The sequence below is a fragment of the Ricinus communis genome, chromosome 6 (assembly GCF_019578655.1).
Source record: "Ricinus communis isolate WT05 ecotype wild-type chromosome 6, ASM1957865v1, whole genome shotgun sequence".
Lineage (NCBI taxonomy): Eukaryota > Viridiplantae > Streptophyta > Magnoliopsida > Malpighiales > Euphorbiaceae > Ricinus > Ricinus communis.
The window spans coordinates 23309334-23337095 of record NC_063261.1 but is presented as its reverse complement, the minus strand read 5'-3'; the positions used below and the strand labels follow the sequence as shown (position 1 = coordinate 23337095).

At 33.3% G+C, this 27762-nt stretch overlaps 3 protein-coding genes and 1 non-coding gene across 8 annotated transcripts; 3 read left to right on the top strand and 1 right to left on the bottom strand.

The window, feature by feature from the left end:
* Positions 1 to 1126: 1126 nt before the first annotated feature.
* Positions 1127 to 8932, top strand: LOC8261652 (16 kDa phloem protein 1). 3 transcript variants are annotated; one of them, XM_048376228.1, is made up of 6 exons: positions 1127 to 1282; positions 2637 to 2702; positions 7302 to 7409; positions 7510 to 7648; positions 8184 to 8319; positions 8680 to 8932. In XM_048376228.1, exons 1-6 carry the CDS (start codon positions 1216 to 1218, stop codon positions 8734 to 8736), a joined length of 573 nt encoding a protein of 190 aa, XP_048232185.1. In that variant the 5' UTR covers positions 1127 to 1215; the 3' UTR covers positions 8737 to 8932. The 3 variants fall into 3 exon arrangements, with proteins under 3 accessions (XP_048232185.1, XP_002533151.2, XP_048232186.1); XM_002533105.4 differs by lacking the exon at positions 7302 to 7409; XM_048376229.1 differs by lacking the exons at positions 2637 to 2702; positions 7302 to 7409 and having other exon boundaries at positions 1141 to 1282.
* A 995-nt stretch (positions 8933 to 9927) lies between these two features.
* TRNAK-UUU lies at positions 9928 to 10000 on the top strand. The gene has a single exon. It is a non-coding gene; the product is annotated as a tRNA-Lys (tRNA).
* Positions 10001 to 10949: 949 nt separating this feature from the next.
* On the top strand, positions 10950 to 14974 carry LOC8261658. 2 transcript variants are annotated; one of them, XM_048375762.1, is made up of 9 exons: positions 10950 to 11429; positions 11673 to 11789; positions 11866 to 12175; positions 12812 to 13223; positions 13319 to 13418; positions 13524 to 13583; positions 13748 to 13831; positions 14070 to 14177; positions 14281 to 14974. In XM_048375762.1, exons 1-9 carry the CDS (start codon positions 11361 to 11363, stop codon positions 14587 to 14589), a joined length of 1569 nt encoding a protein of 522 aa, XP_048231719.1. In that variant the 5' UTR covers positions 10950 to 11360; the 3' UTR covers positions 14590 to 14974. The 2 variants fall into 2 exon arrangements, with proteins under 2 accessions (XP_048231719.1, XP_002533152.1); XM_002533106.4 differs by having other exon boundaries at positions 11355 to 11429; positions 11866 to 12184.
* A 633-nt stretch (positions 14975 to 15607) lies between these two features.
* On the bottom strand, positions 15608 to 26556 carry LOC8261654 (AP3-complex subunit beta-A). Of its 2 annotated transcripts, none has more exons than XM_002533107.4 (11): positions 25683 to 26556; positions 25472 to 25548; positions 25098 to 25347; positions 24225 to 24851; positions 22700 to 22873; positions 20958 to 21084; positions 20756 to 20865; positions 19320 to 19520; positions 18150 to 19117; positions 16925 to 17194; positions 15608 to 16126 (listed from the first exon to the last, which is right to left on the bottom strand). In XM_002533107.4, exons 1-11 carry the CDS (start codon positions 25896 to 25898, stop codon positions 15781 to 15783), a joined length of 3366 nt encoding a protein of 1121 aa, XP_002533153.2. In that variant the 5' UTR covers positions 25899 to 26556; the 3' UTR covers positions 15608 to 15780. The 2 variants fall into 2 exon arrangements, with proteins under 2 accessions (XP_002533153.2, XP_025015563.2); XM_025159795.2 differs by having other exon boundaries at positions 25472 to 25558; positions 25683 to 26555.
* Positions 26557 to 27762: the final 1206 nt, after the last annotated feature.

The following is a 27762-nucleotide window of genomic DNA, read 5'->3' as shown; positions in this document are numbered from 1 at the left end:
AAAATAAACGTCTGTGCACTTGGTAAAATGCTGATGCCTTGCCTTTGATTATTTTAATTAACAAACAACCCATTAAATGAAATTAATAACAGCTGTCTTGCTAATATATGGATGGCTGTTGAACATTTCTAAAAGTAAGACTCTTTTTAGATGTACCGAATCCTTCAAGGGTTGTTTTCTTTTTTTCTTTTTATTGGTACTGAATAGGTCATATACCGCACATAATAAAGGATTTACTGTAATTCTCTTTCATTCCCCATAAAATAAAATTCCAACAATATTGATGATCCTTATTAATTTCTTAATTTTAAATGCTAAATCATAATGCCTATATGGTTCAAGATTGAGTCAGCTGGGCTGCATTTAACATGCGACTATTCTTACTTTGCAAAGAGGCGGCTTTAATGTAAGGAAAAGCTTACTTTTTAACCTATAGCACAATGTCCACTATTCATTTAAACATGTTCTATATACATTTTTTTATTTATTATTTATTTCATTTTTGAGTTGGAATTCTCATATTTTTATAAAAATAGATATTAATTTTTCTAAATAATATTAATAATAAATTATTTGGGTTAAATTAAAGAATTCGGTTATGATATGTTTCTTCATATATATGTCTGTGGCTCCAAATTCTTATGCTTGAACCTAATGATAAGAGAGAAGCAATTGCTTTTAGTAGCTCCTATATTAGGAATAAATAATGGTGAAATCTTTCTAAAGAAAACTCTAGTTTTTCAAAATAATAATATTATTAATAATAAACATTGTTTTGATTAATTCATTTAAAAATAATTTAGTTAGTTTAAAATATTAATCTCCCAAACAATATATATAGTTCATATATTCACTTTCTGTAATCAACTTATTCCAATATAAATTATATAAAGGAGTATTAAAAAAAGCCAAAAAGAAAGGAAAATGATGAGTTATTATAAAATTCCCAAAAGCCTGATAATCTCAGTAATAAGAAAATTTGTTGCCTAATAAGACCAAAGACCAAGAGTTGAAATTAAAACCGTTGACCCACACACGTACGGTCAGGTTACCGTGTGAGTAACTTTTTATTGTCGCATGTGTATGAAGGAATTAAGAACTAACCAATTAATTAACTCCTAATTCCTTCCTTCCCATATATAAACCCACTTTAGAATTTATATTCTTCAAAAGAAAAAGAAAAAGGGAAATCTCAAAGCAAAACGAGAGAAAGATATGGCGATTGGGACATTAGAAGTAGAGCTTCTTAATGCAAAAGGCCTAAGAGGCACTGATTTCTTAGGTATGTATATTATTTAACATAAACTGTACCGTTTCACCTTCTGTTAATTGCTTAATTAATATTTCAAAGTTCATCTTCCGTAAATCTGAATTTTATGTCAACATCTCGTTTCTTAATTTCTTGTTCTTGTTCTTCTTCCTTTCTTGGTTAATATTCTTTCTTGTTCTCTTTTAACTTTCTGATCTGTTGATTAATGGAAGCCCATATACCTTACTCTTTCTTCAATTTCCCAGAAGCTGAATTTCATGTCCAAGTTCATTTTTCTTTCTTTCTTCTTATTCATTGGTTGGATAATTCCGTTTGGCTTGGGTATTAATTAAAACTCCACAGCCGTTTTATAAAACGATGATGGTTTTTATGTTCTGGATTTCCCATTTTCCATTGCTTCTTTTCTTCTTTCTTTGCTATTTCTATTTTGATTTTTGGGTATGTAAATATTGATTCTTCTTCTTTTCTTATTAAGTTGCATCCGAGTTCAAAGAGAAAAAGGAAAAGTTTGGTTTTAGCAGTTCTTTGAAGTGGGTAGACCATCAATAATAAATGATGTAGAAATCTGCTTCTTTTGAGATCAACCTTTTTTATCTCCTTTTATTTTTTGAAAAATAATAAAAATATCCATTTTTTTTATAAAAAAACACTGTGTAAATCTTTTTTTATTGTAAAAATATTAAAAATATGGTTTTTTATTATTTTTCAAAAATAAAATTTAGTTGTTTTGTAGTTTTTTTTGTTATTTTTTCAACAACCAAACTAAAATAAAAAAAACAACTAAAAACACAACCACACTCTATTTTTGAAAAAATATATTAAAAAAACAGTATTTAAAAAAAATTATGCAGTAAAAATGATTTTTTTATTAATTTTAAGATATTTCTGATTTTTTTTTTATTTATTCTTTTTTCTTGTTTGAATGATGCTTGGCAAGGTCAGTTGAGCCAAAAAAGAATTATTATTAGAAACCGAGTAGTTGTAAACTAGGATAATTATCTCTTATTTACACCCACATAGTTATTGTGTATTTTGTTTGTAACCCTCATTTCTTATTTACAACCAGAGTACTCTTACCAAATTCTTGAGCTAATGGCTCAAACAAAAGTCTAAGATGGAAGTAATTAGTGAAAGCAGTTAAAAATAGATAAAACTATGTTTTAAAATCCTGAGAGAATTTTGTTTGCGACCCTCATTTACTGCTGGCTTCCAACTTCCAAGCCAAGTCCTGAACTGGAGGATTTTCATCCTTTTTTTCTTTTCTCAATTATAATTCTTATTTTTGCAGCTTCAGTTTTGTATTTAATTTTATTTTGGTAATGGACTAACGATTATAATATATTTATTAATGATAATTGGGTGTTAGGTAAGATAGACCCATATGTTATAATACATTACAGAAGCCAAGAACGCAAGGGCAGTGTAGCCAGAGGTTAGTTCTTCATTTATATCACATGAGGCATGCTTTAATTTATTCTCTAAATATTATTAGCACTACTTGAAGGCCTTAATTAATTTGTTTATATTGTTTTTATGTATGCTTCCTGTGGCCCTCTCCATGGTTCGGCTTTTTCTTCTTTTTTTATATAAAAGAACGTACTATTATTTAGATACAAGTAGCCAAATCATTGCATCAATTTCAAATCACAGAAAGATCTTTCCACCAGCTGGAATGTTAGACCGGTCGGTATGTAGATTTTTTTGGTGGAAAAACACTTAAAAGCTGAATGCTTTTATTCATATATTAACTTGATGGATGAATTTAAAGGGTGTTTAGTTAGCTCATAGTTGTTTTTTTTACTGAATAGCTATATCAAAACATTTTATTAAATAAAATGATTTAATAAACAGTAGCTGATAACTGATTTAGTCTTAATTATTTGTTGATTTTATCAGCTCCATTTTAGAGTTTTTTCTTATCAACTGGTAACTGATTTGATTTTTTATTTATTTAATCACTATTATCCTTATTAAAATTTATTAACAATAAATTACTTTAAATTGATCTTATATAATTAAATATTTTTATTTTAAAATAAATAATTTTTATTTTAAAATTATAGTATTCAAAATTCGAAATTTTTATTAGTAAAATCTCAATTTAAAATTTTATTTTTAAAATAATTTTTATAAATATTTTTAATAATAAATACAATTGAGCTAAAAATATTAACTACAATTTTTTTTAATTATTATAAGTTATTTTTATTAATTTGAATTATTAAGTGGAGCCGAGAGCTGTTCATTCTATAATCCTCATGCTGTAAACTCAAGGCAGATGAGTATCCTCAAGCTAAGACCACAAAGAGGCACCTCGCCATGGGGGTCTTTCTGCTCTTTTGGACCTCGATAGCCGAGTTAGCCCTTTTGGATCATAGAAGAAACAGATCGTAGCAACAATTAGTTCATTACCATTGGATCGAGGAGAAGAGAAGTGAGAAGTTTAGAATGCCATAAGAGAGTATAGATGAGAGGGAAGCTTGCTTAGAGGAAACTTGCTTAATTTTTATTCAAAATGACTTCTCCTTATATAGAGAGAAGTAATGATACAAGATGACAAAAAGAGACCAAATGGGAATCCCACTTGCACTCCACTTACAACAATAATTCACAAACATAATAGGACAAGGTCCTAATAATGCACTCTACTCACGACTCATAATTCACTCAACTCACAAAAGTAAGTCACATGCATAATAGGACAAGATCCTAATAATGCATTCTACTGTCAAAAGACTAATAATACAAAGGGGAAAAAGTAATAATGGTCGACAACTTCAATTATTCTGTGGAGATAATGCACCGAAAAACTGTCATATCGTTTGTCCAGCACATGTATACGACGTATTTTAGAAAATATTGTCATATTAATCATCATCCATTGGCTGGGAATCTTGCATGAGAGCTTCTTTTTGTGCACTGGTTAGACTAGGATCATCCAGTGGGGTCGGAAGAATAGGAAATGAGAAATGTTCAATGGATTGTCCAGTTGACAGATGTTCATTGAAGGTGCAGACTAATGGTGCAGAGACATTAGCTGTCCTTAATTCATTCCTTTATTGCAAGGCCCGCTTTAGGTCTTCTGTGATTGCTGGAGGAGCAAGATGTAAAGGACTATCAAGTGTTCTCCAATAGTGACAGATATTTTGAGTTGCATATGTGTCTTCTGACAGTCGGAGATAAGGCCTGTGCAATATGAAAATGGCATGGTATTCCGAAGCTCTGAAATTGTTGTCTGAGAATAACTGGTGCTCATGAATAAGTTTAAGGAGATCTCCTGTCCATTGATATGGAGTTTTGAACCAGGTAAGGAATCTCCATGGATATGACCCCGAGTTTGCTTCATTGTTGAAGAAGTGTAAAAGATTCATAATGGGTACTTCTATAGCATGATGACAGACTGTAGATAGGCACCATAGGAGCCATAACTCACTTTCATGCTTTGGATGTTCAGGAGATAAGTGATAAATCAGACACCAAGAGTAGTCTGGAAAGAAGAAGTTGGGTTGTATTGGGAGTGAGAAGGTTTGTTAAAAAGTTACCAAATAATGGAACATCATGTTCCGGGCAAAGTCAGTGACTTGTTTGGTTGTGAGGTTGTTGGGAAGATCTGACGGTGAAGGAGGTTGTAAGAGAACTTATTCTCCAAACAGATACATCTGACTATGCATGGGGGGCCATCCTCCTAGAAAAGCTCCACGACAAGGAACGATTATGTGGATATGCATCGGGTCAGTTTTCCTCTTCAGAAAAACATTATCACACGACCTATAAGAAAATTTTGGCGGTCAAATACGGGATAAAAATGTTTGAATTCTTCCTGATTGGACAGCACTTCCTGGTTCGGATGGACAACTCTTCCTTCCCAAAGATTCTTGAATCCAACCAGAAGACTTTGCCTGAACTCCAACTATTGCGAATAAAGTCATGGTTCAGCAGGTATGATTTTAAGGTTGAGCATATAAAAGGGATAAGAAACCTAATCCCAGATTTCTTATCCAGACTTTTCAAACCTCAGAATCAGCCTATAGTCCTTCTCACCTCTACCATAAATCTCTCCATAATTTTTATGGCTTTTTCATCTTCCAGAACCAACCTACAACCTCCTTCACCACAAGATCTTCCCAACAACCTCACAACCAAACAAGTCACTGACTTTGCCCGGAACATGATGTTCCATTATTTGGCAACTTTTCAACAAACCTTCTCACTCCCAATACAACCCAACTTCTTCTTTCCAGACTACTCTTGGTGTCTGATTTATCACTTATCTCCTGAACATCCAAAGCATGAAAGTGAGTTATGGTTCATATGGTGCCTATCTACAGTCTGTCATCATGCTATAGAAGTACCCATTATGAATATTTTACACTTCTTCAACAATGAAGCAAACTCGGGTTCATATCCATGGAGATTCCTTACCTGGTTCAAAACTCCATATCAATGAACAGGAGATCTCTTTAAACTTATTCATGAGCACCAGTTATTCTCATACAACAATTCCAGAGCTTCGGAATACCATGCCATTTTCATATTGCACAGGCCTTATCTCCGACTGTCAGAAGACACATATGCAACTCAAAATATCTGTCACTATTGGAGAACACTTGATAGTCCTTTACATCTTGCTCCTCCAGCAATCACAGAAGACCTAAAGCGGGCCCTGCAATAAAGGAATGAATTAAGGACAGCTAATGTCTCTGCACCATTAGTCTGCACCTTCAATGAACATCTGTCAACTGGACAATCCATTGAACATTTCTCATTTCCTATTCTTCCGACCCCACTGGATGATCCTAGTCTAACCAGTGCACAAAAAGAAGCTCTCATGCAAGATTCCCAGCCAATGGATGATGATTAATATGACAATATTTTCTAAAATACGTCGTATACATGTGCTGGACAAACGATATGACAGTTTTTCGGTGCATTATCTCCACAGAATAATTGAAGCTGTCGACCATTATTACTTTTTCCCCTTTGTATTATTAGTCTTTTGACAGTAGAGTGCATTATTAGGATCTTGTCCTATTATGCATGTGACTTACTTTTGTGAGTGGAGTGAATTATGAGTCGTGAGTAGAGTGCATTATTAGGACCTTGTCCTATTATGTTTGTGAATTATTGTTGTAAGTGGAGTGCAAGTGGGATTCCCATTTGGTCTCTTTTTGTCATCTTGTATCATTACTTCTCTCTATATAAGGAGAAGTCATTTTGAATAAAAATTAAGCAAGTTTCCTCTAAGCAAGCTTCCCTCTCATCTATACTCTCTTATGACATTCTAAACTTCTCACTTCTCTTCTCCTCGATCCAATGGCAATGAACTAATTGTTGCTACGATCTGTTTCTTCTATGATCCAAAAGGGCTAACTCGGCTATCGAGGTCCAAAAGAGCAAAAAGACCCCCATGGCGAGGTGCCTCTTTGTGGTCTTAGCTTGAGGATACTCATCTGCCTTGAGTTTACAGCATGAGGATTATAGAATGAACAGCTCTCGGCCCCACTTGGAGTGAATTATGAGTCGTGAGTAGAGTGCATTATTAGGACCTTGTCCTATTATGCATGTGAATTATTGTTGTAAGTGGAGTGCAAGTGGGATTCCCACTTGGTCTCTTTTTGTCATCTTGTATCATTACTTCTCCTAAATTATATCTTCAATGGTCATCTTACGTACCAACAACAACCATTAATAAAATTCTAACAAACAGTTTAGTTTATCAACCATCAGTGTCATCAACTACCAGCTACCAGCTGCATTGATCAGCTAAACCAAACATTACATGATTTTAATATTTAAGATGAAATTATTTTAGAAGTGGACATCAAATTCAAACCATATCAATCTTAATAACTAAATATTTATTTAATATTATTAAATAATTGAGTTACATAATAATTTATTCGCGACAATATATATGTATGTAGAATAAATTTTATATTTAATATGGGTCAATTTAGATAGCAAATAAAAAGGAGGGAAAGAAGAAAGGAATAAGATGTTTCTCACCAATATAAATTCACTTGGATATTAGACTGGAGCAGTATTACTTTTGGTACACAATCATCAGAATATACATCAACTGATTGCGTGAGGAAAGGCAAATTTAACAAGACAAGAATTTTGATTCTACAAAAAGCCTGTTGAGTTGCTTATATATGATACATTCTTCTTCTTTTGTTCTTTTCTTGGTAAGAACTCATAATATTGATGTATATGTATTCGTGGCCAAATGGGTGCAGATGATGGCGGGAGTCCAGCATGGAATGAGAAACTGACATTCAAGGTGGAATATCCAGGTCAGGGGGATGATTACAAGCTCATCTTCAATATCATGGACCATGACACCTTCTCTGCTGATGATTTTATTGGCCAAGCCACGTAAGAAAATCCTTTTGGACATTGAAAATTTTGTTGCTGCATTCATCTTCATATTTAGGATACATGCACTTAATTCTCTAGCTTGTTAATTTGAATTCATAATATTTTTTTTTTTAAAAATATTCAGAATTAGTTTAACTAATTTAAAGTGTATCGAGTAGGATTTTTGCAGATAGTAAAACACTATCTTCAACCAGTGTATATTCAAAATTCGAATTTAATACCTTTATTAAACTAGAACAGACATTTATTATTTTATTTTCACACTTTATAGCTGAATCCATAAATTTTATATACAAATATATGTATATTTTTATAACTATAGAAGAAATAATTCTGAAGGCAAAGTTCTCGATTACATTTAATTATTACTCGTTTAAAAATAGTTCAATGACATTAATATCATATTCAAAATTAAGAGATTTTATATTTAATTCTGAATCAGAATGTATAAAGAAATTATGAGTAATAACCTCTATAAATATATATATATATATATATATATATATATAGCTGATTAGTGGTGAATATATAGGATATATGTGAAGGATTTGTTGGAGTTAGGAGTGGAGAATGGAGTTGCTGAACTTCAACCTCGCAAGTATTGCGTTGTTCAAGCTGACAATTCTTACTGTGGAGAGATTCAAGTTGGTCTCAATTTCACCCTCAAGGTATTTTCTTTTATTTTTATTTTTGTGAATGATAGAAACTTTGCAAATGAGTAAAAATTATGTGCAACAAACCTGGAAATTACTGATGGAATTGCAATCTGTTACTAGATTTTAAAAAATTTGCGATGTAATATTAGAAAAATAATACACAATAAATGGGAAAATTAAAACAATAATAATGTTATATAATTCAGAATTGAAATGCAAATGGGGCTACCTTTATATAAAGCATGCACACTCATAATAATACATGCACAAAATTAACAGATACCTGTTACATTCCAATAACATCTAGTGAATATTGCATAATATCTTGGTTGATAAACTCTATGGTGGTTTGCTTTTGTTGGAATGTAACAGGTGGAAGAGGACAATGGTGGAGAAGAATATGGTGGTTGGAACCAAAGCTATTATTAGTTGACTCACTTGCAAGATTCTTCTTCTTCTTCTTCTTCTTCTTCTTCTTCTTTTTGCACCAATTTTGTAATATATAATTTTAGGGCTCCAATGAAACTAATTCTTTGTCAACTCTTACTTATTAGGGACTTGTATTAATTTTGTTTTCCTAACTTCTTTTTATTGACAAATAAAAGAAAAACTCAAACTCTCTGAATTCTTTTTTCTCACTTTATGATTGTTGATTGAGGAGGGAATGCATGCATGGAATGATAAATTAGGGGTATATATATGGTATTAATTAAATACCGTACTAAATGACAATGTATTAGTTATTGTTTGTACATTTTTTTAAATACTTACTTTTCTTTGGATAAAGGGTAAATTTCACTTATAAAACTGTGTCCAAGGATCAAATAAATTAAATCTTAACTTTCTCATTAGGCTCATAACTTGTCAATTTTGGATCCATTAAATTTAAATTTTAAATTTTGTCAAATACACGCTTATATGACGCGTCACTGGATATTGTATCAATAAAAAAATATTTTTTTTTTAATTTTTATAATTAAATTAAAATTTAAAAATCTAATCTTATTTTACTTTTAAAAAAAATATATAAATTGGATATATTTGACCATTAGATACAAGTGTCAAGAGGCTATTTACTGAAAAGTTTAAATTGGATGTATTTAATCATTGAATATAAATTCAAGAGACTATTTGCTGAAAAAATTTAAATTTAGTGTTTTGACCATTTGATATAAATTTAAAAGAAAATTGATCCTACATCTTTTTTTTTTTAACTTTCTCTCCAACTTAAATTAATTTTTTTAATTTAAAAAAACGACTAATAAGTCAGGAGGTATTTGTCCTCTTACTCTCGTTATAAAGACGAAAACTCACCTAATGCGAAGGAAATGACTCAAACTTGAGACATCTCACTCTCAAGACCAAATGTTCTTGCCACTTGAACTAACCATCAAATGTAACTTAAATCAGCTTTAACATGATAATAGATTGAAACTAAATCTAAATCTTTTAGTTTATGATTGATGATGTACCCACTTGCTTTCATTTGATAAAAATAAAAAGAGACCGGAATTCATTGAAATGAAAATTCCATTTGCAAGAATAATGCACCGGAGTTTCAGCCCAATCTAAAAAAAAATTATAATTGATATATTGTTAAAATCAACGACAAGCACGAATGCCGTCTTAGCTCAGCTGGTAGAGCGCATGGCTTTTAACCATGTGGTCGTGGGTTCGATTCCCACAGACGGCGAACTTGACATTTTTCTACTCAACTCTAAATCTTTTAATCTTTGTTCTGGTAGCAACATTCCTTTTGTAAAATAGTGTAAATTTGACCATATGCATTTAAGTTTTGTAATTTGGTCTTTGCATTACAAATTAAGTTTTTAGTCTTATCTAGTAATATTTTGAATAGTAAAATTTTTCTAGATTATTCAAAGTTTATTAAAGTTGAATAGAATTAAAAAGATTAAATTATAAATTTTTTTTATCAAATTCAATGAATAATAATATGAGTGATTTTTTTTGTTATGTACATATCTAAATTTAATTTAAAACGTGCTAGACAAGATTTTTACATATGGCAAAGCACTCACTCAAGAGTTGTAATGCAGCTAAACTAACGAAAAATTAAATAGTAATTGAATCACAATTGATAACTAACTAATGCATATAAACAACCGTTGAATTAACATTATTAGATAATTTATTAATAGTCAAACTCTTAAAGTATTAAAGTGTTAAAAAAGAAACACTATATCCTGAAATTTTATATTTTCCCCAATTTCTTTTGGCAGTTATCTGACACTAGTGACGTTGACATGTACACCTGAACTCAGAGTCAACTTCTCCACCTTCTTAATAGAAGCTCTGATGATTATCTTTTCTTTTTCTGCTTAATTGTGTTTATTTGATTTAAATTGCGTTTTCCAGAGTACCTATTATAATAACTATTTAAAACCTGAAAATTATACAGATTTAGCTTCACAGGAGGGAAAAAAAAGTAATTAGAAACAAAAAAAAAAAAAAAATCATTTATTCATTTTCATTTTCTTAATATTAGGTTTGACCTATACTTTTATGTCCACATTTTTATTTTGGTCTTAATACTTTCTGTCTCAGCTAAGTTGACGTTCTTTTAATTATTTGTTAATTATATCATACATTTTGGTAATACACAATCACTAGTGAGAGTTACCCAGAAAAGGGCTTTTATCTTTTAGTTTACTGTTGTCCGAAAAGTTTGGAAAGTTTCAAACTGTTCATGGACTTCACGTCCATGTTTCCTCTTACAATTTAATGTCTTTTAACCAGTGACTAAGTTCATGGGGTAGGCATGCCTATCACTAATAGCAGCCGCAACCACTATACAAAATTCACAGCTAAAGATTCTTTCCACCGCTTTTCCTTTACTACAATTTTTTTATTTTTTTTTTTTGGGTTCTTCTTCCTCATTCTTTGACTCCCAAGTTAACTAAACTTTTAATGGCACCCACGATCCTCCAAGTAAACTCTCCTTATCTCTGTCTTATTAAGGCCCTTTTGCTTGCAATAATGGTTGTCAGCTTCGGTTCTGTTCTTTCCCCCCTTTTAGAGTCCTTGCTTGAACAATGAAATTTGAAGACCTGATGCAACAAAGTGATCATGAGAAGCAGAAAAGACTCGATCTCGAGGAGGAGGTGATTACTGAAAACCTTTTCCATCTTGCATCTGGGTTTTTTTTTCTTTAATTTGTTGGAGGCTCTGCCAATATCAGGAGATGGTGAAAGGAGAGACTCGAACTCGAGATTCTCCAATTCCCATTAGTAACGATGCAAATCATCACTTCCTGATTCGCATTTTGGCATCTGGTTTTTAGTTTGTAGCAGAAAAATGGCATTGAAGGTAAGCTTATGGTTACCCTTTACTGAATATGTTTGCAGGTTGAGAACTTGAAAACTGAATTAAAAGATGAACAAGCAATAAACAAGGTTTTGCACTGTGCTCTCCATGGTCCGGTCTCTACACATCCATGTCTTACCTCTTTGCTTCCACCTCAAGTAAGAGAAAAAAGTTGAAGATGGTAGTTTTTTTTCGAAGTCAGTGATGTTTATAAAGAGGTATTCTACTTTGTAGGTTCAGGGTTTGCTTTCAGAACTGGCAATGGTGGAGGAGGAGATCATATGGCTAGAGAGGAAAGTTGATGAGCTGAAACTGAGCTTGTACGAGGAGAGAAAACAAACTGAGAAATGGAAAATACCGAGGAAGCAGCCGAGGAAGCTGAGGCATTTACCGCCAATCAAACCAGGGAATTCATCAGTGCTTAATGATAATTCCAATCAGCTATCTAGATCACAACATTATGAAGAATTCAGAAAAGAGAATATGAAACTCAGAAGAGCTTCTTTTGGTTCTGCAGAAGAAATTTCATATCTGCTTTCTACAGGTTCTACTAGTAAGCTTCCGTTTTCTCCATCAAAAGATTGTCTATAAACATCCTTTCAGCTAATGATGAAGCTATCATGCAGCTTTGAACAAGGGAAATATTTATGTGATCTATGTAATTCTAATTGCACTGTGTTTTATATATGTTTACAAGAAGTCATGGGATTCTTCTTTTTCTTTTTCTTGTTTTAATGTTTTTCAAGTATAACATTTGTGTTTACCAAAATTTGGGGGGCAGATAATATGGCTGTAAAGAAAGATAGAATTATACATAGGATAAGGAAATTATGATTCTCCCTTTCATACAGATTATGGCTTCTCATTCAGTACTCAGTAGCATAAACAACATATATGAGCATTAATCAAAACCAGATAACAGGAAATTGAAATGAATCTTTAAATATAAAGAATATAATGGTCTTGCTATTATCAAATATCCTATGCAAAGAAAATTTTCTGATTGAGACCATATAATAATAATCTTAAGGGCCTAAATTAGTATTGACTCAACTCTAGACAGGCTTGCCTCTACATATTTATATACAAAAGTTAACTAATATCACATGGAGCATTGCAGCTAATTGTCTTTGTTCTTATGGCTGCACAGAACCTTTTCATTTGTATTTGTTGTGAACAGGTGATGAAAAATCAAGAAGAGGAGGAAGAACGCAAAAGGAGCATCACATGTATAAAGAAATTAAAGAAGAGAAACCAAATGGGCTATCAGAAGAACTAATCAAATGCCTAATAGGCATATTTCTTGATCTAAACCAGGTACCACAGAATAGAGAAGAATCAACAGCTGCCATAGTCCCAAAGCTTAGCCTATCCTGCATGCATTCAAAAGGCTCAAAGCACTCATTTAACTGCAAAGCATCAATGTTTCTTTTCACCAACAATATATCAAACCTTGATCCCTATGGCATTATGCCAGATTTAGACAGCACTATCAGGGACATTGGACCATACAAGAACTTCATCCAGATCGGACGAAACTCGTTAGATCTCCGTCGTTTGTCAGAGTGTTCAGCAGTGGCCGGAAAGTTGAGGTTGCTTACAGGTTTCCTAAGAACATCTTGATATTCTGCATGGCTATTATCTGAGTTTTTTCATATATTGTAATTCTGCCACTTTTTTCTTTCAGGGTTTTGCTGCATAGATTAGGTAATGTTGACTTAACACTCTTGACCTACAAGCAGAAGTTAGCATTTTGGATAAATATCTACAATGCCTGCATAATGCATGTACAGTAAGACATTTAAGCTACGTGAAGTAAATCACATAAAAATGTCTCATACGTACAACAAAATTAGTCACAGTTTAAATTTTATTTTCATATGAAATTTCAGGCATTTCTAGAACATGGACTACCTTCCTCGCAGGACAAATTGTTAGCAATTATGAACAAGGTATGTCGATGTCCTGCAATAGCTATCCTAAGTTGGCAACATTGCAGAAGTCAAAGATGATATCTCAAGCAAGATATCAACTGCCCACAATTTAGAATAAACAAGAAAATTCAAATGACATAATAGTTGATGATCAATAATTCAGTGAGATTATTCGTGTACAGGCTGTGCTGAATGTGGGCGGGATAGTGCTGAATGCTTTGGCTATCGAGCATTTTATTCTACGGCATCCACGTGAAGAAAAACATGTAAGTTAAATGGATACTTATTTTCTCTACGATCACCTAGAATTACACTTCCATGCTCATACCTCTTCTGAGCCATCTCGAGCGGATTGACAAATTTTAAAAACCTAAGAGAAATGGAAGTCTCATAATTGGAAGAATGGCAGTCAGAATGAAGTGATGGCTAAATTTTTGGGCTAAGTTATTCCTTTAGCCTCTTATTTATATAGTAGCTTGATACAGTGATGTTTTCCCTCTCAAGGGTCCTCCGGATGAGAAGGAAATGCTGCTGCGACATGCTTATGGTCTTATGTATCCAGAACCCAATGTGACGTTTGCTCTTTGCCGGGGCACTTGGTCCTCCCCTGCAGTGAGTATATATAACATTTCTATTACTTGCCCATATATACATTCTTAATGAGTGCATTGTAAATGTTCTAGATGTTGACTAAAAGATATGATTTTCCACGCAGCTAAGGGTCTATACCCCAGAAGAAGTGGTGAATGAATTAGGGAATGCGAAAGTGGAGTATTTAGAAGCTTCAGTTGGGATTACAAGCAAGAGAAAGATTGTGGTTCCCAAGCTTTTGCAATGGCACATGAGAGATTTTGCAGACGACATGGAATCACTACTAGAATGGATTTACAGCCAATTGCCACGCTCTGGGTCCCTGAAAAGATTGATGATGGAGTGCCTAAATGGAGAAACAAAATCTTCTTCAACAAAAATGGTGGAAATTCAACCTTATGAATCCCAGTTCCGCTACCTGTTGCCCTTGTAAAACAATATTTAAGAGAAAGGTAACAGGAAAGAAAAAGTTGTTGCCCCACTTTTGCCAGCACATTTCACGGAAGCACCTAGTGTCCTAAAGATCAAAAGGATCGAGGATAAAAAGGGACCTATCCTCAACAGCCTTCTCAAATCGAGTTTTAATCAGCTCATTATTTTTAGTGATATCAATATATGCAAATTTTAAAAATTTGTGCGAGTTTCACTTGAAGAAAACAAGGGTTCATTGAACCATTAATCCATATAAGAATCCTGTCAAAGTATACTATAGCAAACCAAGTGATGTACGGTACAATATAACAACAAACAGACTGAAACAAAGACCATTGCTACGTGAAAGAAAATACCTAACGGCAGACAAGAAAACCCTGATTCTTGGGGTGCTTCATAGTTATACCCAATTTTTCTAATTTTATCAAATCACATCAGACTTTTTGTCGAGAATACAACTTGGGGCTTGTTTTCCTCCAAATCACTAGGCCTAAGAGAAAAGGCGGCATTCACAATAAATCGCCAACTAATGTTATGTGTGCAATTAAATTTCAAAATTCCAACTCAACCCAAAAGAGAATTGGAAAAGAAAGTCTCGTCCAAGTATGTTTTCTTCCACCAGAAAAAGGGCAGCAAAACTAAATAACAATTCCGAAGAGCACCAGCATTGCTGGAAAACGAAAGAATAATTCACCAGGCTCCAAGAGCGTTATAATGTTTCTCATTTGGTATCCAGGAAAACAGCAGGAAAATTAGAGAAACTGAAAGAGTGAGAAAGCAAGCATAGAGAGATAAGGAACAAGAAAATTAAACGATGCTATTGCTTAACAACTTGTTTAACAATTCTCTGCCTTCCAAATTGCTTATTACAGCATCACCTTATCATACAACTAGCTTCTCCTTACACGTGATCAGTCATTCAGCTCCTAATCATCCATACACCAAATACTGACATAAATCTTCAGAAAAATTCAAGTCACCTCATGATTTCAAAAAAAAAAATATACACAATACATGCATTTGAAAAAGAATAATGAACTGTTCAGAATGAATATAAGGAATTGACGTATGCAATTACAGTTTAATACAACTGCATCAAAGACATTATCTGTTGATTTGCCAGTTTTCTTGCTTGATACACGAGTGACACAGCTTTCACCACAACCAATGAATACAAGCAGGTCATAAGTGCTCAACTAAGGAAGTTCACTATCCTATTCAATAGATTCAAGCCAAATACAGTTTCCTCACAGTTGACTTTTATACATACATTCAATGGTTCAGTGCATTTACCTTCAGCAGTAAGGGTAATTAAGCAGGGAATTGAGTTGCTTAGAATTTCACTGCTGAATCGTAAGCATAAACCAGAGGCATCATCAAGATTGACAGCAATTGGCATGTCAACAGATACGAGAAAAAGATTAGCATTGCTAAGCATCTTTACAGCAAGGCTCTCACAAACCAATAGAAATTTGTCTCTCATCAACATGTCACCCTTGTCCTTGTTCAGCTCCTCAATATGGTAATTGAATGTGCAACTATTACCAGGAAAACAAATGGAAGGTCAGACCACACAACCACTTCAAAACAACAAATGTACATTCAAAAGGAAATAGATGATAAAGAGGTCAAAAGGGAAAACAATCCATTATCATTCAATTGGGAAGTGATTACAAATCTAACTTCCCTGATGACCATATATGCATATCTTCTTAATTATTCCAATAAATTAGAGCTTGCAAAATTTAATGGCATCCACCTGCTATTCAATCTTAGTGGTACTACATCAGGAAAGGATAATCTCAATTTAAGGTAATGAAACCTCTAACTTAATATCTAACCCCGAAGATAGCCTATACTGAATTCAAATGCAGCACTTTTCTCCAAAAATAAGAATAATATTTTTTTTTCAACTTCCAAATCAAATGAGAAAGATTAGCTAGATGGAACTACCAAACCCATAACAAAGAATGGAAAATTGGTTAAAGGCAAAGGCTGCATTTCTTTTATGCTCTGGAAGACTCATCTTGATTAGCAACTAAGAAATTAAAACTTTAGCTATTATGGGAGAACCTGAAAAGGCTCCTCTGAAGACGCTAATACCTAAAGAGTGCCAAGTATAGTACTATGTTTTTGATGAGTTGCATTCAGTCTCTAAGGATGCCTTGGCCCACAGAGCACTGTCATTTTAATTACTACATATATCTTATATGATTCAATCATGAGATGCAATGAACAATATTCAATCAAATTAGAAATGAAGGTCTTTCTTTTCACTTTATATTATTCTCTAAATCCTTTCAAGAAAATAATTGATTCAAATAAGAAGGGAGTACCTCCTCATGTACTCAAACATTCCAGGGAGACGAGACTCCTTATCTGTGAAGGCCTCAATGTTCATGGGAAGTGGTTTTACAAAATATCCAATGTCAGGCCGCAACTTGACTGGAAGCTTCTTGCCATTACAATATAAAACCAGCTTCAAAGGCAATAGATGATGATGGAAACGAACGTGGAGTATCCTCTTTGTCACTTGACCAGGTTCCAAAGAAATCATCTCTTCCATAGGAACCAATATTGGCACGTCATTATGAGATGTCAAGGAGCTGCACAATCAAGATAAAAACAACAAATATTAGTAACCAAAAGCCATAAAATCAAAGTCATTGTCCAGCCATAGTATGTCTGGACAGAATTCCAAAAGGATGGTCCAAAATCATAAGAGATAATGTAAGACCACCCCAAGTATGAAGCACAGTTGAAAGCTATAAAACTCGGGCTAAATAAAGATATAAACCTAATATAAAAAAATCAAACATTAAAATAGCAACAGTTCAAGGACAGTGAAGAAAGGTGATGATGCAGAACCTTTAGTTCTCACCTAGTGCATATAGAGCCTAGAGTCTTATATAGAGAAAGAAGACAAAAAATTGCTAAACAACCTCACAAAAACATAAGATTATGTATTGAAGTTTCCTACTATTAGAATGGCTAAAGGATGACTAATAAATGCAACTAGGTGTTCTCCAAGATGGGCTTAGGTTATGATTAGGGCTAGGATTGCGCCTTTTGGGAGGCATGCACCCTAATCAGGCATGAATAATGAAATGACAGATTCAAACAAAGTATAAATTGACTTGAAGTTTGAAGCTAAATAATGAGACATAGAACATGGCAAACTAAGCTAACACTGCTGGATATACATCTAATTTGTGGTTTTTAAACACATTATACAAGGCTGATATACTAAAATGCAGTGACCACAAGTAATGAAAAGAGGATTGAATTTCTTCCACCCATGGATTATCAATGTACTCAAAATTAAATATCAATTTTGTACGTGTACGCACACATGTGCCTGGTATAGGATCCCAAAATATATTTAAAAAAGTTTATTAAAATTTTAATTGGAAGTGTGTGATAATTTGACATGATCAACGTCAATTTGACCAGTATATACACTACTCGTTCACATGAAAATACCTAGATCATTGAACCAATACACAACTAAGAAAACTTTCACAGACGATAAAAAAAAGGTTGCAGACAAAGGAAAATTACCTTTCAGTAGAATCTGGAGCTTTGTTAGATTCCTCATCCACCAACATTACTTCTGAAATGGTCTCAGTGGAACAGTTCTCAAAGGAAACTTCAACACAAACAAGTAGATGTGATATGCTTGAAATTTCAGATGAAAATGAATAATCCACCTTCAAGCCATTCCCGTTTGCAGGATCTAAGAGTCCATAGCTATTAGGTTTAACTCGGCTTCCAATATCCCTAATGGAAATTCTTGCTGAAGATCTATAGACTTGACTTCGTTCTGATGTACCTGGGTTAGACAAATCAGGCTGCTCATCCAACCATGATTCTAGGGATCTCTTTGACATCAGTTCCCCCAAATCAGAAGAGGCAGGCTGAACTCCAGTCTGATTTATATGGCCATCTCCAACATCGGAAACCTGAATCAATGGATCAGCATCATTTCCACTACCACTTACAGAACCAGTCTCATCACCAGCATCATCACCACTTGATTCAGTATTACAATGTTCTGAGCTATAACCCGAAGCAGTTTCCTGATCAGATGATCCAGATATAGTGCCAGAACTATCAGTTCCCTCCCCTGACATATCTGTCTCAAGCATAGAGTTTGACAGGTGGCTAAGCTCGTCATGAAGTATGCTACAAGGGTTCGGGAGAGGTTCATATCCCGGAGCTCCATGAAGGACTATCTGTGACAGGGATCCAGGAAGATAGATACGATAGTTAATAGGTTCAGAAGACGAGTGTTTTGTTTTTCCTCGAAAGAAACATTCTGCAAGCACATGTGACAGATCCTCTACTTGATGTGGAGAATTTGTATTGTCCTCAATTTCTTGCGAACCTAATTTTGATGAAAGAAGTTTTTTCAGTAGGCGAGCTCTGTCACGAACATTATAGTTCAAATCAAACTCAGCCAATTCAAGCACATAGCTCCCTAATTTTTTAAGAGTACAAAGATCTTCCTCTTTTGCACCTGATAGCACCTGTGCGTGAAAGCCACTTTAAGAGTGAAAGGCACATCTTTTTTGTATAACTATCAAAATCAGATGGAAAATCTAAAAGGTGAGGAAAAAAAATTTCCAGATATTTCTGCACATACAATCAACTCTTAAGATAAATACATGAGATGGTAGCCTTACTCAAACCAGACTAAGAGAAAAGGACGAGCATATTTCTCTGGATTACCTTAACAATAGTGTTAAGAATTTGAAGCTTTGTTTCCAATGCTTCTGAAGAAAAGCTCCACGCAAGATATTTAAGTACAGTGGTCAACATCCTTGGAATTATCTCCCCTAAATCGTTATACTCCCCCATCATCCAAATTATTATTGCACGGGCTGCAGGTACCTTGATTGAATCCAAACTTCGAACCAACTGAATTACAACCTTTAAAAAATAAAAAGAAGTCACATGAAATGCGAAATGCGAAAGGAAATACCTCAGCAAAACAGGACTAGTAGCTTTAGCACCGTTTCCACTTTTGGTCAATTAGAAAATGCCCATCAATTATTCATGTGAATTTCTAATCATTCTTGTCCATGTCTATCGTAAGATGCTGCTTCCCACAGATTATTTTACTTTTATTTTATTCTAGTCCACATCTTATGGGAAAAGATAGAAAAAGTACAAGTCAGGAATTGTTACAGCCCTTGGTCACAATGAAATGGTTTTTGCACATCTGGTGAAAAAGTAGCTATGTGAAACTATTCTACAAGCATTTTACTGCAATCTCATCATTTAACAGTCATATTGAGCTGATAGTAAATTAACATCCCTTTGTGCTTGCAATAAGGATGTGGGTCTGGCAACTAGTGAGACCAATCCCCTTCCCACCCATAGTTAAGAGGGAAAAGCTCACTTCAATACTTATAGTAAATGCATTTGAATCGAAAGTAAAAGTTGGCTAACTACAAAATCAAGAAATGAGAATTATACACAACAGTGTAACAAACGTTAACAACAGCCAGAATGTATACAATGCGAAAGCTTACAAGCAGAAAATTGTGAAGCCCTCCTTATTTATTTTATTTCTAGCCTCCAATATTTGTTCTAAATGATTAAACAGACAGGAGAACAACATGAAGCACATAAAACATTCATAGGAAAAGAAATATTATTAAGGGAGAAAATAAGGATATAACTTGGAGGATAAAGTATACTCCTAAGCAACAAAGAAAAGACAGAAAAATATTTTATAAAGGAGTGCCTTCCAATCATATTAAATAGTGCTTAAAGTCACTGCTATATACCAAAGCAGAAGCCCACAGAAATATGTGACTCACCTAGTTCCACAAAAGAACACAACCTGAACCCCAGGAATGCAAGCATTCCTCTGAATTCAAATACTCTACATAATTATAAGAAAGCACAGTTCCATAGGAGTTTGACATCACCAAAACCTCCCCATTTAAAACCACCAAACACCTCCACAACATCTAGGCAAACCCAATTCTCCTCAGAAAGTTCATAAGGACGATTAGAAATGGCACAAGCAACCTCAATATGTTTATAATGTAAAACATACCAGTCCAGAAAGAGAACCTTATGGGCATCCTATTCTGCAACAAATCATTAATATTTACCTTCTATGGAATCACAGAACAAAAAGAACTGGAGCATACCTTTTCATGAGTGGGAGGACCTTGCTTTATGATTAATTTAATCGATGTTATTGCTTGAACTAGAACGCCTGCTTCTCCATCAGTGGATCCAAAGACACCAGCCAAATATTCTGCAACAAACTCTATTTCTTCAGAACACAGAGATAGGAGATAATTTTGCACTTTGCTCAAAATTCCACCAAAGAAATAACGGAAAACTGACCCTGTCTAGTCAGAGCTAACAGCCCTTCCAAGCATGTATTAGCCATTTTGGGAAGCCGTTGAGCACATAAACCAATTGCTGCAACAGTGTCAGCAGCAAATCTCCTGTCCGAATCTCTAATATAATCCTAAGAATTCAAAATCCATCAATTCATGTGGTTAAGACTCACTATTGTACATATACATAATAATGGCTATGGAAGTAAAAATAAGAAAAACGTAACAGCATACATAAAGCCAAGTTCAAAAATCACTTTTCCATACGTAATATATATCTGCATTCACTGTGATATCTTCCCTGCTTATCATTGAACATATCTACACATGCATAATAGGAATTCTAAGTCATCCAACTTTGAAATTCTCCTACGACTTATATATTAAAACCAATTAATAACTTGAAATGAGATAGGCCTTGTGAACTTGAAAGTGAAAATTGACTTCCAAAATCAGATCTTGTAGCTGATATTCCATCTGATTCATTTTTTGTCACCAAATGTACCACAAGTTCATAATTCTCATTGTGTTTTGTTAGTGGAGGACAAATTTAAAACACCACATAGCAGAGAGTGGAGAGCCCAGAAAATTTATATCCCTGATACCTAGACTCTATGAGATAAAGGGACCGTGAGAGTGAGCATGTCAATCATATGAAGAGGGCAGGATCCATGAAATGGAAAAATAAAGTAGGGATCTTATATGTACATGATTATAAAATCCTATCTGAGTTGAAAGGAAGGTTTTATAATACCGCAATTTTTCACTGGCTATGATATATGACAGCAAGTGTTGAGCTGAAAAAATTATTGTAGGGGAGATGGAATGCCTGCAAGGGAATAAAAGGAAAGACCATATGACGAATGATTGCTTTTGTAAGAAAGTTAAAGTAACATCTATTAAAAATAAGTTGGGACAGGAACAATTGAGATAGTTTGGGCATATCATCAAAAATTTGAACTTGCCAAATAGAAGAAGAAAGGGGAAGACCTAGCATGACTTGGGGTGAAGTAGCAAAGAATGATGACCACAGACCTTTACATAGATGCAGCTTGAAATCATATGGAATGAATGAAAATAATCGATACTTCCCCTGTCCAAAGACTGCATTGACTTTGGTTGTGTATTCCACCTTGGAGCTACTTTATTGTGTTTGAGAGAAATTGGATTTGAAGCAAATACATATATGCTGGCCCACTTACTCTAGAGCATTATAATCATATTAACTCCAGAAGCCTAGTGACTTTTGATCATTAGCAGTCCCAATTTTCTAATGACCTGATATTCAGTGTCGTTATTTGGCTTAAGGTTTCACCTAAACAATTAATCCCAAATCCCTACTCTGCTCCTATCCCAATAAAATTTAGAGATGGGAAACCTCACTCATTTTAAAAGCTGCCTCGATTCTATGAATGCAATTTTGAAATGATTGACAAGTTTATGGTACATAGAAGTAAATTTAAGTCATTAGAGAAAAGTACTAAGTAAAAGAATTGCACCAAGTAAAAAATGCTAGAACGGCCAATGTTTCTCTCCATAATCAACAGGGTCAGGAAAAAATGTAAGAGAAACTTAATCACATCACAGAAAAGCATACAAAAACTAGATTGTTTACATTTTATAGATCATACAGATTAAAAACTCGATGATTTTCTCTCCAAATATATCTAGAGAGTGGAAAAAAAAACAGCGAGATTCCCAAGGAAAAGAACCTAACTATCAAACAAATTAAGAAGGAAAAAATACCTGAAACTCTTTGAAGATAGATGAAATAGATGATTCTGTTGTAATACAACAAAGAATCTCAAGCTTCAATGCTTTAATTTGATATGAATCAGAGGAATTTATGAAAAAGTCTTCAAAATATGGAGCAAAGAGGGAAGGTATTGCTTTGGCAAACACTTGGATGTTGCAGAGGACCTGTACAGTTAAATCAACAATAGATATGCTTACAAATTATCAAGTAAAATTGAAACTGGACAAATCCAACTTAAATTGATAGATATACATAATTCCATAATTCATTCATAGGTCAAGTGCTGAAGAATCGACCAATAACAACTGATATAATGTATTACTGTTCCTTGCAAACTTGTAAAGATGTTATGATGCATTGTCCAAGTTATACAACAAGGTGCAATAACATCAGTAATTTCCTTTCAGGGTCATGGATCAGTAGTGATCTGGAACTTTTTAAAATGACTTTCCAAGACGCGAACAACATCAGTAATATGTCAAACAATCAGTCACAAATATCTTGAATAATTTTGTTAGAATTATTGTAGTTCTCCTGCTAAGTTTGGGATTTGGATATCTTTTATAGTGTTGAAGTAGTTAACATAGCAATTTCAGTTAACCTTAATATACATATGTATATGTTATTAGAAAATATCTTTATGCTTATCCAAGTACATAAATAGAAAGTATTACATGTTCAATCTAGATAGTCGGCTATTGCTCCCACAAACTGATCCAGAAGAACCTTATGTAGTACATGTTTCTAAACAGGGACGTTTTATGTTCCCATTTTCATTTCACGTACTAGAGCAATCCACACACTAGGTAATGTAGATCATACCAGCTAGTAGCACCGCAGATGAATAGTCAATATCATTCTCCAAGTACACAACAAAGCAACCCAGATATTAACCAAATAAATCATATGATGGACATACAAAATACTGAAACAAAATACAGAAAGGTTACATATTATTGGGTTCAATCAAATATCAAAATGGTTCAGTTCAACCTTTAGAGGTTTTCCCAATACTAAAAGCTAAGAGTCCCTAAATTTTCTTTCAAAGGTCAAAATGGTCCAATTCCACATTTACAAGCTTCCATGACACCAATAGCAAAGATTCCACATAGTTTCCTTTATAATGAACGTCATTTTCTTTCTCAAATTCTAGCTTTTTCGGAATTTACTAATTTGCATTATTTTCAGACATTGCATATTGAGGCCTTAGCAATCGTAGCCCGTGTCATTACTTCAATCCATCAAAAGCTTCTTGAAATGATGATAAATTAGCACGCCAGGAAAAAGATGAAAAATTTAATCTGATATCCCTAGCCCACAAGGCTTCCCCTGCTTTTGGGAGTGTGCATAGGCCCTTGATTCTTTGTAAAACGTCTGTTTCCACAACTCATACTTTCTAGTCACAAAGGAATAACCTTACCATCTTGCCTAGGCTGGCTCTTATAAACAAATGTATCCATACACACAACTGGCATATACTAAAGAAATAAAATAGAGAAAGGAAATGCTAGGTACCACATATTTTGAAGTAGTAGACGATCTCAGCAAAAACAAAAGTGGTTTAACAATTCTTTTGACATCCTCAAAAGGTGCCATAATCCAGTGGACACCAGCTGCTGCTAGTACTACTGCACTGTTGTTACTCCATAGCAATGGGGAAGTACATTGGAGTAGGATCTTCACATCATCATTACTTTTGACAGACGTGAATTTTGCACCATTAAATTCAGAGGAAACACTGTCAGCATAACTTGTCCGTGCTAAATATTCATCAGGACCTTCAATATAACTCCTGGAAACCATACTTGCCAACTCGGAGTCATATTTCCAACTCACACTACTATTCTCTTTTTCTAATGAAAATTCAACATCTGAACCATCCTTTTCAGACTGGGAACTTTCCTTGCTATGCAAAAAGAACATTAAGGATTCTTTTACCAGACCATGCCTTGCTATTGCATAGCGCAGAAGGATTCCAATTAGAACTATCTGACCCCACTCTTCCACATCGGGAAGAACCTCACACAACCTTCTATAATTTCTTCCAATCAATGAATAATTATTTGGACAAACAGAAGTGAATGCAGCAGCAGCAGCTCCAACTACTCCAGGAGAATGGTCACTTAACAATACTCCAACAATCTGCATAAGACATAATCCAAATATTACACTAATATAAGCTTTGCTATAACATAAAATTATCCAGAGATGGACATAATGGTAGTGTATTTGCATAGCCATAGCCATTCTCATATGCTGTAAGGTATAGATCCTTGGAAAACTATTTGGCCAATAAAGCATGAATTAGCAATTGCAAACTGCTTAAATTCCTTAGTCCTAATGTAAAGAAGCAATCGCTTACGAAACTTTCAAATCTAATCAACCCACCTCTTGAATTGTAGTAGAATGTTCGTCTATGTGCAAATCATGTAACTTGGGAAGAGCATTAGCAGCACATTTTCTGACATAAACAGATGGATCTCTAGCACACTTGCCTAAAGCGACCAAAACAAGAGGTGCAATTACATGTAGACGAATTCCTGCCATGGTACGAAGTGCCCAAGCCCTCACTAGTGGATTTGTGTCTCCCAAATCCTTCTGGAAAGAATTGATTGACAGCAAAGCTTCATTTGGACGCCTAGGAAGAAGCAAGGATAGAATTAACTTAAGTAAAATACCATATAGGTTCGCAAATCTTTCATGTCGTCTTGCATGACTTTCAGTAACGAAATATTCCACTTAGATAAATGTATGTTACGTACTTTTCAGCATAATGCAGCAAGTATAAGTAAACCAGCTTCTTTACTTCCAATGACTGAGACGCCACATTTTTAACAACCTGCAATTCCCTTGATCACAGCATAGAAATGAAAATAAATAAACAGAATTTCATGCTGAGTCAAAATCACCAAATTCCTAATTCAACATTCAAAAACTGTCACTTAAAACCAAACAGAAAGAGGATGTAAAGACCTGAGGAAAGAAATTGGAAACGTCAAATCCTTGAGCGATGAGAGCGAGGAGACGCTTAAGAGCTTCACATTTCTCAGAATCAAATTTGCTATCAAGCAAGGGAGCGATGTTAACATCCTCCGGATCGTCGTACAAGTGAGCATCTGTACCTATTCTAAACATGATCGTTGATGCTTTGCTTAGTGTCTCTCCTGTTGCACCGAATTGAGGAAACATACTTCCTGTACAAATATATATATATCGAAAATCTTCGCTTCCAGAATTCAATTTCTTTTTCTTTTTTTAACTTTTTAGAGAGAGAAGAGAGGTTTTGGAGTTTGCAGAAGTGGAGAGCTGGAGCCGATGGGGGCTGTTTGGATGATAGGATAAGTAGTCTGATTGGAGAAATATGATCTTGTACCTTTGTGGGATACTACAATACCGGAATGGATTAGCATACTTCTCCATGCAAATAATGGGCCGCTAGCTTATTCGGGCCGCAGTCATTTATAGATGAGCGACATCCCTTTCAGCTGACGGTTATTTGCAACTCTTTGAACTAAATAAGGAACCTTTGAACTCTTTTCTAATGACAAAAGAAAAAAGAAACTGGACCAAAAGCGTACAGACAAGAGCTTAACTAAGATTTCGAATTCAATTATTTGATATGCAGTTATCGTCAAAACTCTCAAAATACTATCTTACCACTCCTAAGACGCTGCCCGATACTCCTCACTTTGTTCAGTTGCTGGTTTAAAGATCTTTGAGCCACTTCGTTCAATTGCCGTCGTCACAACTGTTATTGAGAACCCACTCTTCATTTGGGTGATGGCTTAATCAGTACACTAGCTCAAGCACTGCACTCAAAAGTGAGAGCCATGGCTTCCAGACCAAACCCAAGCCCTCAATTCTGTTTTGTGCATTGTTGGTGAAGTTAAAATATATTATAATAGGAATAAAATAAAACTTAAAATTAATATTATGATTCAAAAATTACTCAAGAAATTAGTAAAATTCAAAAGAAATATATAAATAAATATTTTAAGTCAGAAATTAAATATTATATATATCACAAAGCATTTTTTACCCATATGCATTATGGTTTTAATATATTTAATTTTTTTTTTTTACATAAATATAATGTTGCCTAGTAACTTTTATGTTTATTATGTTTATTTGAATTTTTATTTTAATAATTAATATAATTAATATATTAATTAATATGTTATTTACTAATTAAATAATATTTTTAGTTTTAAGATTTAATATATAGTATAATCGTATTATAATTAATCAAATAAAATTTATGACTATGAATAGATTATAACTTAGTGGAAGTTTGAATATTAAAATTTTTATTTTAACTTAAAACATAATCTTATTGGTTAAATGATAGCAATTATAGATAAAATATGTTAATATTTTGTCATATTATACAAATATAATTAAAAAATTAAAATAATAAAATAATAAAATAAAATATAGTATAACATATATATTTTTTAAAATATATATATTTTATATAGACATAAATTAAAAACCTCATAACTTATTATAATATAGAATTTATTTCTATTTACAACTAGTTTAAATTGAGATTGAAATTTTTTATAACTATGTAGAGATTATTTATATATAAAGTATCATTATAGAAAGATTTTATTGTATTAACATAATAAATTAATTTATTAATTAAACAATAATCTCAATTTTAAAAAATAAAATACTAATTATATTTTTATATCAATTATATAAATCTAATTAATATATTAATTAATAAACTAACAAGGTTTTCTCATTTTACACTTTTTATTAATTATTATTATATGATTTAATTTAATATTAGTTAAATATGAAATAAAAATTAATTTCTAATTTGTTTCAATTAAGGATATCTATAATTAAATTGATAGTAACAATTGTGTGCACCATAAAAAATAAGTGACTATATAGATAATAGTTTTAAAGATGATGTATTATGAGAAAAATTAAATTTTATATTATGATTTGAATTGAATACTTGTTCCAACTTTTAATTTATATTTATCTAAACTTTTAAAATTGAAACATGTAAGTAATATGAATTAATTAGATATTATCT